Raw genomic sequence first — 15,480 nt, 5'->3', positions numbered from 1 at the left:
TATTAAAATTGTGACGTTCAGAAACTCAAATATTTCACATCATGTGTTGTTGTATTAAAATTTTTAGATATCTAATTAAATTAAGAATTAATGAGAATTTAGAGGTTGGATTGATATCACAATAATAAACCGGCCGAAATTGCAAGGGCCAGATAGTGTTCAAGAATTAATCACTTCAATCAATCTGAACCAGACTCCTTCAGCTCTCTTGGGGTCGGTATGTATATATATATATAGAAATCGGAATGAGGAGATTACGTGGTTCGGCCTTTAGGATTACATCCACGGGATCAGTACAACTTAAATCTCTTTACTGATCACAAGTTTTGTACAAGATGAGAATTGCACAGAAGAATGAACACACACACACACACACACACACACACAAAATTGCTTCGAGAGACAGTCTATCAACAGTCTATCAAATTCGCTTGATTTCGTAATTTTCCTTTTCTCCACATGGCCAACTCATGTATGTGGCCCTAGATTTTATTACTGCTATTATTATTATTATTATTAATGCCAAAAAGGACGGTGCCCACAATTATTAGTGGAAAGTAATGTACTCGTTAGGGACTCTTACCAGGTGGTGACGTCACAAGTTCGTAAATTTTTCCATCGACATGATAAGTCCTCACAATAGTGAATCATTAATTCTCTCTTGTACAAATTTGACTCCAATAAAATTATTTTGTTCATTTTTTAAATTTTCTTAGATTACTTTTTATAAGTTAATAAATAAAATATTTATTTTATTTTTTATGACTGTTTGAATGATTTTTAGTCACAAGAATGTATCAGAACTGAACATTAAAATTAACCCGTTGAAATATTGTGTATTAATTATCCATTATTTAAATTTATGAAATAATTAAATCATTTTCACCTTATTTTGTAACAAATGAAACATTTCTTTACTTATTATTATTATTATTTTTTAAGGGGAACTGGATGAAAAATATGGATTTGCACGAGATGATCACGTGAACACCTCGTTTAATCTGACAACTTTTAAAATTTATCTCATATGGTATGATATCCACAAGATGATCACGTGATCATCTCGTGTAAAAAATGCATAACACCAAATGCTGTGTTTTCAACACAGTAGATGATCCAAATCCGAAAAATATGCGACCTTAAAAACTACTTTAATTATTTGATGTACAAATACCTGAAATAACTCGAGTCGAGCAATTTGGGGTGAATGGCCTAGAAAACGCTGTTTGAGCTCCTGTTTTTTTTTAATATAAATAAATAAATTTTTAGGTGTAATTTTTCATAAGTAAAATCTAATTATCCTTCGAAATATATCAGTCATACTGTTTTCTAACATCGTGGTTCTATCTAGCTTGACACAAAAACTCTTATTAGACGATCTCATGGTTCAATTTTATGAGACGTCTTCTATTTGATTCACTCATGAAAAAATATTATTTTTATGTCAAAAGATTATTTTTTATTGTAAATATGGACAGAGTTGACATTTCTCACGAATAAAGATACGTTAGATCGTCTCAAAAGAGACCTTCTAGCATAATTAGCGAGAGAAAATATTTTTTTCCTTTTTTCAAATATAAAATTTTAACCAATAGTACACATCGCCTTAAAAGTAATGCCTATAATAATACACATTTTTATTTGTAAATATAAAATTTTTCGTTCTTTTAGGACCATGGAATTCATAAAAAAGGTGTGGATTGAGTAAATCCCCATACTAACATTGTAACATGGAAACAACATTAATCAAGTAATAGGCAAATTCTGTATGATAAGCTCATCCGGAAAATATTGATAAGACGAATCGAAAGCATATAATTTTATACAAGAGATTATTCAGAGAGGGATGCACGAGTACTATTATAGCTCTATATATCTATAGTAATGACGGGGTAGATTTGATCATAAATTAAGTCCTTGTATATTATATATATCCTTCACCCGCATTTAGAAATCCAAACCAGACCACAAACTCAAACACTCGAATATTTTGTTCATCTCAAATATTGAAGATGAAGTTGAAGAAAGGGCCATGGACTCGGGAGGAAGACCAGAAGCTGCTGGCTTACATTGCACAACATGGCCATGGCAGCTGGCGTACCCTTCCTGCTAAATCTGGTACTAATCCATTTACCATGTCAATATCCATGCATGAACATACCTTAGGTTTAGATCCATGTCAGCGCACTCGAATCGACTCGATTCAAGATGATCACAATTTTATGAGATCTAAATAGGCACTAAGCTTTAAGAGCTACTAATTTTCTAGAAGGATTTGTAGTTAGTACCCGCAGGATATTTTTAAGATGTCATCGATCTGCTCAAACTAATTCTTGAAAACCTTTTGGATATGCAGGGCTTCAGAGATGTGGAAAGAGCTGCAGATTAAGGTGGACAAACTATCTAAGACCAGATATTAAGAGGGGAAAATTGAGCTCCCAAGAGGAAAAGACTATTATTCGACTCCACGCTCTCTTAGGAAATAGGTACTAACAATTATAAGTCTTACAATTCTATTCATATACAATATGTGCGCGCGCGCGCGTGCATATGTCTAGCTATGTTGGTTAAATTAGCTTGCTTTTAGGTGGTCAGCCATTGCAACTCATTTACCGAAAAGAACTGATAACGAGATCAAGAATTACTGGAACACTCGACTCAAGAAACGGTTGAGCAGGATGGGGATCGACCCGATGACCCACAAGCCCAAGAACAATCCAGGCGGCTCGACTCAATCAAGGGATGCTGCCAATCTGAATCACCTGGCTCAATGGGAAACGGCCAGGCTTGAAGCGGAAGCCAGGCTTGTACGCGAGGCCAAATTCATGTCTAACCTTAAGATCCTACGTAAAACTAACGTGCCTCCTCCACTTGCACCGCCGCCGCCTCTGATGGTTGATGTTCCCTATTATGACGTCCTCAAAATATGGCAATCAGCCGAATCATGGGCTGCAACTAAACCACATAAGCACGCCACTACGTCCTCGGCTTCCAGCAGCTTTTTCTACTCAGCGGCTGGAACGCTAGAGTCGCCGACGTCTACCCTGAACTATCCTGTCGTCGACGGCTTGACCCCTAACGTTGGGTTTGATAGCAGCCCTTTAATGGAAGCATTGGTGTCCAACGCAAACGGAACTGCATGGGATGTTGGATCCGAACGAAACTACTACTACGCACAGCCGAAGTGCGAGACAGAGAATTCAGCTCAACCCCATCATGAATATAACAATAATGGAAACCCTTTGGCTTATGATTTGAATACAACGGGATCAATAGACCTTGTTTCTGATGACTATAACTCAGATGTATGGAGCGTCATGGACAGTGGATTCAAAAATCTTGAGGGCGACAACAATTATTGGGATTATTTATTAAATTTGGCGACTTCTCCCATGTTCTAGGGTTACTAGGTTCCTTGGATTATTATTTTTACTCATGTATGTATAAAAAAATGACAATAAAGTGTTTCTTGTATTCGTATTTGCAAGAAAACTTCCGAAGCTTTATTTGATTTGTTTTCTTTTCTCTCGCCGAAATATATGAAAAAAGTACTCTTCATTTTTTCCCCATTTCCATCTAACTTTAGATCTTGAGCGTTGGAACATGCAACGACAAGTTTCATCAGAGTACGTATATCGAGGAAGAATATGTAGACCCCAACCCGTCATGCAAACGTAATCGGGAAAATTACATTTAATTATATATGGGCACCACTCATTTACTATATATATATATATATATATATATATTCATGCTTGTTTATTTTATATTTTTTTTACAGCTATAATAATATATTGTATATATTAATATATATTCCTTATATATTAAGATTATATAGTTAATTCAGAGTTCGAACGCTGCTGAGGTGGGAGGGAATCGGCTTCATAATTAAATCAATTATTTCAGCAACTCATTTATTTCTGAATATTTATGAGAATTTAGTAATTTACAGTGTCTATTAACTAATGTTAGTTGGCTGCTGGCTTTTTGGCTCGAATTTAGATTAGAAAAACAGTTTTCATATATTTGAACTATTTAAATTAAATAGTTTTTTGAATTCCGAATACCATAATTTTATATATGTTGTGTTTCGGAGCTTAGCTAGATCCTCGGGTGGAAGAAACCACCTTATCCATATTTGGTCACAACGTTGACTTCCAATCATGAGAAATTGGATAACATCTGTAATTCTGATGTGTAATCAGACAAAGAACTTAAATAACTAAAAAGAAAAAACAAAAAATGATCGTAAATTTAAAAACATAGATCGGAATCTCAAAAAAAAAAAAAAAACACTAACACATAGCTGCCCGATCGCATTCACGTGGATTTGCATGGATGCGTTTTTGTTATCGTATGGAGGGATGGAGTAGGTGAAACTATAACGACAGCACGTTATGATTAATTAATCCAAGCAGCGGTGACGTCATACTGCGCAATATTAATTACTTCTCTTTTGAACTCTACGACGACGCTTTTTAAATCAAAATAGCGTATTGGAGTTTTGTGTTAAATTAAATACAAAGCTAATTTTTTTCTAATTTCAAAAAAATTAGCTGTATTTGGTATGTAAAAATAAATTCTCGAGTTGTTTTTATCGGATTATCAGTTTAATGACTTCTTCTCAACCTTGTCAATGTTAAAATGTAATTGTTCTTAAGATAAAATAATCGAGGTTATTTCAGGGAAAAAATTATTTCGGTAAGTGGGTTTCAGTATTTCATGGATAGTTTTCTCAATATTTGTTCTTCCTTTTAAAGTGAGAAAACAGTTGTAATCGATATCTCTGATCCGACTGTGGAATTATCTAATTGGTTGAGACACCTATTTTTTACAACACTAATAACAAATCAATCCATTTACAGAAACTGAGAATTAACGTATTATTCATCAGTGGCACAACTCTTTCGCTCTGGCTTAATTCACTTCCATCGAACCGGAATCAAAATTATTTGCTTGTTTTTTGAAAACTGTTCAATTTAAAGCAGCAAAAACCCAGTTCATGTTTTGAATCTCCACCATTTTAAGAGTGGAATCTACGACCTTTTTCAAATATTTGATTGTCGAAAAATCCCAGTTTTGGATATGGGTAGCCGAATTCAAAGACAGAGTCTTTTCTTGATTTTAGTGGCTGGTTTCTTTTTATTGGTTCGGGTCGAGTCGATTCGGTTCGATCTGGAATCGGGTCACACCAAGTGTATATCAGAAGACATAAAGACCAACGCGATGACCGTCGGAAAGTATCATATTGTTAACCTTAATGAGGGTCAGCCTTTGCCTGATTCTCACAAAGTCACTGTCCAGGTAATATTTGTATTCATGCTTTTTAACTTTGGGATTTTAGGATTTTTTCGTCGTTAAATATTGGGTATAAAGTTTTATAATCTTTTAATCGGTTTGATTTTCTTCAACTTCTGCATCTTTTGGTGCGTGCGGTGTTTCTATCAGGATCATTTTCTGTGTGGAATGAGCTAGTTTTAGGTGTACAACGGTTTTGACGACATACAAAATCAATTTGTAATTAGTTACTTTCATGATCAAGGGACTTAAACGGGTTCGGAATCAGTCTATGCGTGGAATTGATTGTAAAAGCCTATCTTTTGTTTAATATTTCATTGAATCTCCCTCTGGATAACATGTGCACAATCTTTGGCTTTGTTGTTTATTTATGGTTTACAAAAAAAGGTTCGGGCCATTGTAAGTTAAAGGCTCGCATAGCAGACCATGTTTTTGAGAATTAAATGGTTGTTCGTTGTTGTATAATTGCTTAGGAAATGTTATTTGGGGATTACTGTCATGGTTTGTACCAAAAGCACTCTACACTTTTTTTTTATTATCCTCCTTGTTTGTCCTCTTTTTTTTTTTTTTTTTTTTTTGATGTGGATGATCTATATGTCTCCAAATTTTATTGGTACTTGTAGGTTAGATCTGCATATGGAAACAATTATCACTATTCAGACCATGTCAGCGAGGGAATGTTTTCATTTCATGCACCCGAAGAGGGTGACTATAGGGCTTGCTTTTTCGCTTCTGATCACAAACCTTCTACTACTATGACCATTGATTTTGAATGGAAGTCTGGTGTTATTGCCAAGGATTGGACAAATGTTGCCAAGAAAGGTTCTATTGAAGTAAGTGGTCGTCGTGTTTCATTTACTCCTATTGGTTGTGTTCTGCAGTTTTGTGCTGACAGATGAAAATCCAATAAAAGGGTGAATTGGATTTTGACCATCCTTTCTATTTAATCTTCAGTTGATGGAAATAGAATTGAAGAAAATGTTTGATACGGTCCAGTCAATACACGACGAGATGTTCTATCTACGTGAGAGGTAAAAGGCTAAGTCATGCTCTTTGATGAACTTCACAATTTTCAAATCTGAAGAATGGTGCTATATTTCCATTTAATTTTTATTATTGTAGGGAAGGAGAGATGCAGTTGCTGAATAGATCAACCAACTCGAAGATGACCTGGTTGAGCTTTCTATCCCTTGTTGTTTGCCTCTCTGTGGCAGGGCTGCAGCTATGGCATTTGAAGTCCTTCTTTGAAAAGAAGAAGCTTATTTAATCTTTTTGGTTATGAATTTAATTTCTTGACGGATCTGATTGGGGGAAGGTGGTAAAAACATTTTTGATCCGATGAATGTGTTGTTGACTTTCAAAGGTGTGTTAAAATGAAAGGAACCAAGTGAAGTCAACAAGGTTTTTGGCGCAATTACTTCAAAGTCTCATGTCACAAACATATTTGAATTATGATATTATATTTTCCAAAACTACAAATATATATTGATCCATTTTTTAACTAATTAGAAACCAAGTTGTCGAGTTGACTTTTTTTAATTACGATAAAGAATTATTATAGCTTTTTTTTTTATATCGATATTTTACATTTTTTTGTCTCTCGCGCCGTAAACTCCAAAACTTCGATTGGTAAAATTTGAAATTGTTTGATTTTGTTATATTTTCAGGCTTTACAAATATATATATATATAAAATCAAAATTTTCTTTGTTTTTTGTTTAATAAATCATAATCCAAATAATCCCTATTGAGACGGGATTTGTGGTAGTTATGTCCTTTAAACTTCGTGGTAAAGACTATTACGAAATTATTATATATAAAAAAAAAACATCCAAAATAAATCTTTTTAAAATTAAATTGTTTTTTAATTGGATATTTTTTTTGATGTAGAAAATTATGGTCCGGAATACCAAATTTCAACTTTGTGACGAATGACATGTTAATTTTTCAATAAATTATAAGATTTGATCGTAAAAAAGAAAAAAAAAATTAATATGCAGTCTGGCTTAATTATTAATATAGAATCTGAGTATAATAAATTCGGGCTCAGTATTTCAGTCCACTCTATAAAACGGAGCTCCTCTCCTCAACAATCACCGCATCCAACTCATCACTCGACTTGATTTGTGCTCATACTTTTCATAGAGATGGAGATCGATTTGACACCAAAGTTGGCGAAAACTTTGTACGGTGGAGACGGCGGGGAGTACCTTGCGTGGTGCCCAAACGATCTGCCGATGCTTCGTCAAGGAAACATCGGTGCCGGAAAGCTTGCTCTTCACGAATACGGCTTTGCTATGCCACGGTACTCTGATTCCGCCAAAGTTGCCTATGTTCTTCAAGGTATTGGTTATCAACTCATACATGTTTCTTCTTCGATTGGTTTCACGGTTGTTGATATGCGGTCTGTTTAGATTTTGGGTTTATAACAGATTTTGTGTGGTGGTATAAGTATTTTAGGGCTATTGAAATTATTAGTAGTATAATACCTAGCCCAAGATCAGTTATTCTCTGTTATATTTAACAGAATCGATCACGAAAATATGTTGAATGTATCTTGTTTTAGTTTTAATTTTGTGGTTACAATTTTCTCTCCCTTATTTTCTCCTTTAAATTTGGTAACATTTTGTTTGAGAATATATCGACGTCAGATTTTAGCAGGAAACTATTCTTTGGCTGGGGCCTGGGGGCTTAAAAATTAGAATAATTGGCAGTTTGTCAGGAATTTTTTTTTTATCATCCATATTAACGCTAATTGCTTTGTTATCCTCAAAAGTATATCTTTTTATCGGTGCCAAATATCTATCCTAATTGCTTTGTTATCCTCAAAAGTATATATGATTGTAATTATGAATTTTTACAAGGTTGTGGACTGGCTGGGATTGTCCTCCCTGAACAGGAAGAAAAGGTTCTTGCGATCAAGAAGGGTGATGCCCTCGCCCTTCCATTTGGAGTTGTCACCTGGTGGTACAACAAAGACGACACAGACCTAGTCATCCTCTTCCTTGGTGACACCTCTAAAGCTCATAAATCTGGCGCGTTCACCGACTTTTTCTTGACTGGCTCCAATGGCATCTTCACCGGTTTCTCAACTGAGTTTACCGGCCGAGCATGGGACTTAGAAGAAAGCACTGTGAAGACCCTTACTGGGCAGCAGTCTGGCCATGGGATTGTGAAGCTCGATCCCAACTTCAAGATGCCAGAGCCGAAGAAGGAACATTATAGCGGCATGGCATTAAACTGTGAAGAAGCTCCACTGGATGTGGATATAAAAAATGGTGGAAAAGTTGTGGTTCTGAACACCAAGAATTTGCCTTTGGTTGAAGAGGTTGGACTAGGGGCTGATCTTGTTAGGCTTAATGGGAATGCCACGTGTTCTCCAGGATTTTCATGTGACTCAGCTCTGCAAGTCACGTACGTTGTTCGTGGTAGTGGGCGTGTTCAAGTCGTTGGTGTTGATGGGAAGCGTGTGCTGGATACAACTCTAAAGGCTGGTAATCTCTTCATCGTCCCAAGGTTTTTTGTAGTCTCAAAGATTGCTGATCCTGATGGTATGGACTGGTTCTCCATCATCACGACACCCAAGTGAGTATACATTTAAATATTTGGTGAATTTATATCTTATTTCCCCCACGTTGCTGTATATGCTAATGCAAAATGTGAGACTTACGATCCTACAATGTTAATATGCACACAAATAGCGTATTCCTGATCACTATCCTTTTTATTAAGAAATAATTTGAATTTGTGTACTGCAGTCCTATATTTACTCATTTAGCTGGAAGGACATCTGTATGGAAAGCATTGTCTCCGCAAGTTCTGCAAGCAGCTTTCAATGTCAGCCCGGGTGTGGAGCAGAAATTCAGATCTAAGAGGATGTCCGAAGAAATCTTCTTCCCACCAAATTGATTAACCCTTTTTTTCCTTTATAAGCTCACAACAAGAGGATTTTTTTCCAAGTTCCGTTTTAGTTTAAGTGCAGCAATAAGAGTATTAGGAGCAGGGATTGTTACTTGTGTTTTCGCACGGTAACTTGTGGTTTATAAAAATCTTATGTGATTATATCGATGCTACTATATAGTGGATACATCCATACGTGAAATTTCATGGTTATTTTTTTAAAATCAATATGCAAAAATTTCAAGTGGGGCATATAATTCATTTGGTGTTCAGGACAGCATTGGCTAAATTTATTTTTAACTAAAAGATAGCGGAAATAATAACGATATATACACCCATTAATTTACATAACAAAATCACAGTCCATCAGCAACTCAGGTTCGCTAAACCGCAGTCAGAATTGTCCAAACAAAAAATAGGCAAGTCTAAAAGAAAATATTGAAACATAATACAATATCATACACGCAATTGCACGACACTATCGTTACTGATCTTCTACTTTTCTACCATCAGTAAGTAAAATAATCTCAACACGGTGGGTGTGAGCATTCGAGTGAAGCTTCAGTTTTTTTTTTTTTGTTTTTGAGGAAAACTACCAAAATTTTCAAACAGATCATAACCGCAGATCAAAACATAGTTAGAGTTCAATATCACTGTACAATATTAGCAATGTGCTGCTGTCTGTGGAAATAATACACACACGTCCTCCAGAAGCAACAATAATCAAGCCAAATCCTACTTCGTAAGCACGCTCAGGGGAAAAAAAACACAAATATCATTCATTTTTTGACATCATCTATACTATTCAAATGTTACCAGTCTGGCAAGTCTTTACCTGGAAAAATTGCAGGAGAATGGCATCATGAAAAAAATTGAATCTGGATCATGGTGCTATTCACTGGAGACTGAACTTACACCACAGTCACCTAGATATGAATCTTGATTTGGGAACACTTCGGATTGTAGAGACGGAAAAATCTTGTTCACGTGTAACCATGTTTGCTCCCATACGTTATCTCCTCCTAGAGTACTGGTAGGTACGAGCACGCCCTTGGCCTTCATGGCCAACAGGATGTTTCTGAGAAGCTCAGGCACTAATTCTTGATGCTTGTCACTTCTTCTAACTTTTAGCTTCGTATACCTTTCCATTCTACCAATTACATTGCGCCACAACTTGCAGAAGCTCGGCAATTGAGATAGTTCTTGGAGTTGATGAAAGAACACTGCAGCAAGGAGCTTCAAGGCAAGAACAAGGGTCCCTTCTATGTTACGGTACTCCTTTTGAGTTTGAGGGTTTCCTTGTGCAATTTCAGCCAAGTCGTCAAGCATCGTGAATATAACCATTTCAAAGCATTGAGGCCATAAGTTGGGCGGAAGGAAAATGTCATCTACACCAGTTAAGCACGTTTGTAATGATAGAAGAGCATGGTTTCTAACTTCTTCTCTCTGGTCTAAACAAACCTTTCGTAATCCTTGAACAAGCCTCAGCCACATCTCACCAATATCCTGACATAATTTGCCAGCTTCCACATCTGCCATAGCTTCCCTTGCATCTTTGGCCCATCGTACCAAACAAGAAACTGAGCCTACCATAAGATCCACAGCATGTACAGATCTATCAGTCTGTCCAACACGAGATTCTGCAAATTGTCTGGCTGCGTCAGCACAAAGCACGAAATTAGCGGGTGACAAGTGGGATCCATCAGACATTATAAAAGATAGGGCTTCGAATCCTGATTCAGAAGCATCTGGGTGTCTAGCTGTGATAGATAGTAAAGAAGTAATGGTTCTCCATCCCATTGGAGATCGAATATGAGTAGCATTTGCTTTCACCAGGCGACTGACTTCCAGGGTTATTTGCTCACAATATTGGTCAGCAACTCGTGCATCAAGCTTGAGAACCAGTTGTAGTGATCTCAAAAGTTCATCAGCCAGGTTCTCCTTGTATGGAAGCAAGCGCTGGCAAATGCGAAGAAGCCCGAAAACTGCCTTCTCGACTAAGGCGCAAGCCACTACTGTCGATTGAACAATATTAGCAATATGATCATATACACCCTGCCAAAGAAGTCCAATTCTGTCCCTGTTGTTCAACGTAATTGCAATCAATAATTCCAAGCAGAAAACTGCAGTGTCCTCATCCTCGGGTGAGCTATTACCCTTCTGGGGTCGCCCAGCAGCCCATATGAGAGCTCTCGCAAGTTGCAACAAAGAATCAGCATTCAAAAACTTGCTTTCTGTAAAGATGCTGTCGATGTGACACTTCTGAATCGTTTGAAGCGTGCGTTGATGAGCGGCAAGTTGTTGTTCGGTTGGCTGAGATCTTGGCTCTTCAGTATCGAGTGACAAGAGCTGACTGAATCGGCCCATCAGGCCAGAAGATCGCCTAGGAGTGCCAATGGATTGCATATGAGCAGCAGACAGGGAACTTGTGAGAGGCTTTCCATGCACAGGATCAGATGACATCTCCGATTCATCAGCTGCATCACTGGCCACTCGAGCAGGAAGAAGGCCAAGCTTATGTAATCTTAAGATGCAATCCAAAATATTTCTCCAGCCACTACGTATAAAATCTCCATACCTATTTGCAATGGTGAAAACAGTGACAGTCGCCATTCTAGCTTTTGCATCATCACCAAAGGCTAGAACTGGCTCCTCGACAGATAACGGATTCAGTAGTGTTGTAAACTTACAAAGAGACACTACCAGATCATCTAAAATATCTTCAAGGTGATGACATGCAGATATCTTGGCAACAGCCAAGAAACCATCAATACATGTCTGATAAACATCCTCATGTTCTGCGTGATCGAAAACAACAGAGATAGCAGCAATTGTTGGACCTGACATGATTGCAAACATGTCATGGTCAAGGTAGGCCCTGGAATCAGCCATAATATATGGAGAAGTTTTATTAGATTTATGCATCAAATCAATCCAACGGCTTGGAGTCATTTCAGCAAAACCAGTTCCTTGTTCAGGTGTTGTGCGAATCTCATTCTTGCAGATCGCATAATACAGCTCTGAAAGGAACTCCCGAGGGAGATCATTACCTCCATTAATGTGCCTGTTGTTCCTGATGAAATCCTCTTCGCTCATTTTCTTCTTCACCTGTATATTATGCTGGTCCGTGTTCAGCATAATAATGGAATAAGATAAAAGTAGAGCAGCATCTTTATTAGCTAGGATCTGTGGTGATTGCTCATAATATCTCTCTGAGAATGCCTCAAGCACCCTTTGTATCTTCTGAGATTCTCCAGGCAATCGGAAAGTCTCCAGAAACAAGCGTAATGCAGTATCGAGATTCATGTCTTTGAAATCAAATGTTCCAGCAAATTCATGTAGAACCTGAACGCAAAATTCATCATGATTTCCAAGAAAATCCCCAACAAGATTTTTATCCAGTCCAGCGGTATAGCGGAAAAAACAAGCCACACTCTGTGGGTCAAGTTTCTCGGGCAACAGGTGTGTTCCTTGAAGAAATTCTAATCCTTTTTTAGGATCACGATTGAAGTGATCAGCCCCAATCATCAACCTTCTTTTGATATATTTCTTTTTACGAGCAAAAGGAACCCAATGATCAGGATCACCAAAGTTCTCACATTTCACCATCCAAAATGGGGTATACTCCTCAAGATATACAGGAGTGGGTTCAGAACTAAGAGATCCATTGCCTACTCTCTCAGCCATTCCCTGAATCACAGCAATCAGGCCATCCAAGGCAAGAATGTGCATCGAGGACAATGGACAATTCACTGGAAAAGCACTCCTTGACAATAGATTAGCAAGGTCTTCAAAGACATTGCTACAGGTTATATCACAATCTAAATTCGCATACATCTCAACCATGAATGTTTTCTGCCTACAAAAATCAACTAAAGCCTCCATGGCAACCTCCTGCTGCTGGTATGAAGCTCCAAACCGGCTTTGTGCAAGTCTCAAAATTACACAGGAAAAGAAAGCCTCAAGCTGAAGCTTCAGTTCAGAACGCAAATGCTGATACATGTTGAGAACAATATTACAGACCATAGAAAGAATCAACGGGCTCACTGATAGTCCAAATTGCATCAGATTACGAAATAGTTCATCCTGTAACAAGTTCAATAGTCTAGGGTGACGGTGAATAGCTGGGCCGCCCAATTCTATCGCTGAATTAATCAAACCCAAAGCAAAAAGAGGCACATCTTCATCAAATGTTATATTATTGGCTCTAGAATCCATTCCGACATGTTCAACAACATTTAACAATGAACACAGGAAGTGAAATATCTCAACCACGCAGGGTAGGCCATACGGCTCAGTCATTAAATGCAAGTCAAATGGAACAACATCCTTCTCGTTATCACTTCTCATCGTATTTTCGTCTGTCAGGCTGTTGATGAGGCCAGAGGAAGTAGGATCAATAACCCCAGGAGCAAGTTGGCCATCATAGTCAGAATTTCCAGTGTCATTTTCAGATTTCCTAACAATGCTATGATCAGAATCAATTCCAGCAGTCTGCACAATAAGAAAAAAAGTGTAAAGTTCCTCAATGTAAACGAGGTGAAAAACAAGAGATAGTCCATTGGCAGGATGGAACCCTGCAGATCATGGTCAACAAAAATATAGAAAATCCACATGCAGTCACAAGCACATTAATTTATCAGCACACAAAAAATGATAAACTACTCTCAGTTTCTTTGATACTTACGATGAGGCATTGGAACTGGTAAACTGATAGAAATCGCAAAGGGACATTTTAAATAATGCATTCACAAGAATAAACAGAATGCAAACATTAAGAAAAAATAATTATTAAATGGTCCACAGAAGAAACAGATATTATTCACCTCAGTTTTTAAAGAACTGCCTCCTCTAACAAGTGATTGTTCTGTCGTGTCAACATCTGGAAGGTGCGAAAAAATGCATCTGACAAGTTCATGCATTGTGTGGCGAGAAATCCGCTGTAACATACTTATTGTTGTTATATGCATTGATTTGATTTTATACGTTGTTCTATTGATTTATAGGAAGCATGTATTAGACGAGTATTAGACGAGCGATCTTGTGACAGAAGTGTGATAGTGGTGGGATCGCCACGGGCACATTGCACAATGTCACAAGATAGTGTATTGACGATAGTGCCACAGTCTGTGACGGATAGGTCAAGACACTAGATGTTTGGTTATATCGACGTGGATAGAATCGGAGTTTATTCTATTACTGTTGGTCGATATAGGAATACCAACATCTGGAAACCGGGATCCCTAGACTAGGATTGAGTCTAGTCTGAATCGTGGAGTCACGAGTATGATTGATAGTTTGACATTAATTATGTTTCAGATTTTGGTATATATCTGCTTCATGCTTTATATTGATTATATGATTGTATGTCCGTTGATTTATACTGGGATTATATTCTCACCGGAATTATCCGGCTGTTGTCGTGTTTGTATGTGTGCATGACAACAGGTGGGACATGATCACGGTCAAGGAGATGACGAGAGATCATGATTAGAGTGGAGACCACAGACTTTGATGTTGCTATAGATAGGGTTTGAACACTTGATAGTTAGTTGTTGAACCTTAGTTGAATGATTGTATATATAGTACAAGACTTGTACTTTAATACTGATATGTATATTAGATTGAATCTCATTACGTTCCGCATTTTAAAAAAAAAATTAGACCCTATTTATTTTAATTGATTAAATTATCCGAATGACGATTATGAACTTGATTAGCGTCCGAGTCCCCACAAATATTTTCATCTTTCCTTTTCAAATTTTTCATTTTTTGACTAATTGTATATTTAATAATTATTTATTTTAATATCATAGGAAATGTTGAATTTTAGAGTTGATTTTGTGATTTATAATTTATAATTTATGCAAATTAATGTAATATTCAATAATAATAAAAGATGTTCCAAAAAAATGTCGCTTAATTATCTTAAACCACTAGACGATGGGGGCTAACTTGCTCAACCGCCCTCATACTATGATCATAGTATAATAATTGAATAATCTCGCAAAACCGTGATTTTTTAAATTTTTTTTAGCATTTTCAACTAATATGTAAGCTATGATATTTTTATACAAAATTACATCCACACAATGTTAAATAGTATTCTTTTCACATGTATATTATCAATTCAAAAACAAGGTTACAGATTAATCAATTGATGTATTTTAAAAATTTACAAACATGCATACAAACCCACATATATACACATGTAAAGATTAAATGATTTAACTTTTAAATAATTAAATTTATTTATTAATATAAATATTGAAAAACTATTTCA

At 36.6% G+C, this 15,480-nt stretch overlaps 4 protein-coding genes across 4 annotated transcripts; 3 read left to right on the top strand and 1 right to left on the bottom strand.

The window, feature by feature from the left end:
• Nucleotides 1-1,972: 1,972 nt before the first annotated feature.
• On the top strand, nucleotides 1,973-3,453 carry LOC142554367 (uncharacterized). Its single transcript, XM_075665036.1, has 3 exons — nucleotides 1,973-2,118; nucleotides 2,357-2,486; nucleotides 2,588-3,453. Exons 1-3 carry the CDS (start codon nucleotides 2,013-2,015, stop codon nucleotides 3,399-3,401), a joined length of 1,050 nt encoding a protein of 349 aa, XP_075521151.1. The 5' UTR covers nucleotides 1,973-2,012; the 3' UTR covers nucleotides 3,402-3,453.
• Nucleotides 3,454-4,768: 1,315 nt separating this feature from the next.
• Nucleotides 4,769-6,776, top strand: LOC142554366 (transmembrane emp24 domain-containing protein p24delta7-like). Its single transcript, XM_075665035.1, has 5 exons — nucleotides 4,769-5,304; nucleotides 5,922-6,131; nucleotides 6,253-6,329; nucleotides 6,421-6,613; nucleotides 6,687-6,776. Exons 1-4 carry the CDS (start codon nucleotides 5,086-5,088, stop codon nucleotides 6,563-6,565), a joined length of 651 nt encoding a protein of 216 aa, XP_075521150.1. The 5' UTR covers nucleotides 4,769-5,085; the 3' UTR covers nucleotides 6,566-6,613; nucleotides 6,687-6,776.
• Nucleotides 6,777-7,323: 547 nt separating this feature from the next.
• On the top strand, nucleotides 7,324-9,359 carry LOC142552630 (13S globulin seed storage protein-like). The gene is made up of 3 exons (XM_075662346.1): nucleotides 7,324-7,640; nucleotides 8,162-8,882; nucleotides 9,056-9,359. Exons 1-3 carry the CDS (start codon nucleotides 7,445-7,447, stop codon nucleotides 9,204-9,206), a joined length of 1,068 nt encoding a protein of 355 aa, XP_075518461.1. The 5' UTR covers nucleotides 7,324-7,444; the 3' UTR covers nucleotides 9,207-9,359.
• Nucleotides 9,360-9,821: 462 nt separating this feature from the next.
• Nucleotides 9,822-14,146, bottom strand: LOC142552629 (ARF guanine-nucleotide exchange factor GNOM-like). Its single transcript, XM_075662345.1, has 2 exons — nucleotides 14,024-14,146; nucleotides 9,822-13,691 (listed from the first exon to the last, which is right to left on the bottom strand). Exons 1-2 carry the CDS (start codon nucleotides 14,144-14,146, stop codon nucleotides 10,089-10,091), a joined length of 3,726 nt encoding a protein of 1,241 aa, XP_075518460.1. The 3' UTR covers nucleotides 9,822-10,088.
• Between the last annotated feature and the right edge of the window lie 1,334 nt (nucleotides 14,147-15,480).

The sequence above is a fragment of the Primulina tabacum genome, chromosome 8, assembly GCF_025594145.1.
Source record: "Primulina tabacum isolate GXHZ01 chromosome 8, ASM2559414v2, whole genome shotgun sequence".
NCBI classification, from domain to species: domain Eukaryota; kingdom Viridiplantae; phylum Streptophyta; class Magnoliopsida; order Lamiales; family Gesneriaceae; genus Primulina; species Primulina tabacum.
The sequence above is the reverse complement of the archived record's forward strand: the minus strand, read 5'-3'. Positions and strand labels throughout refer to the sequence as shown.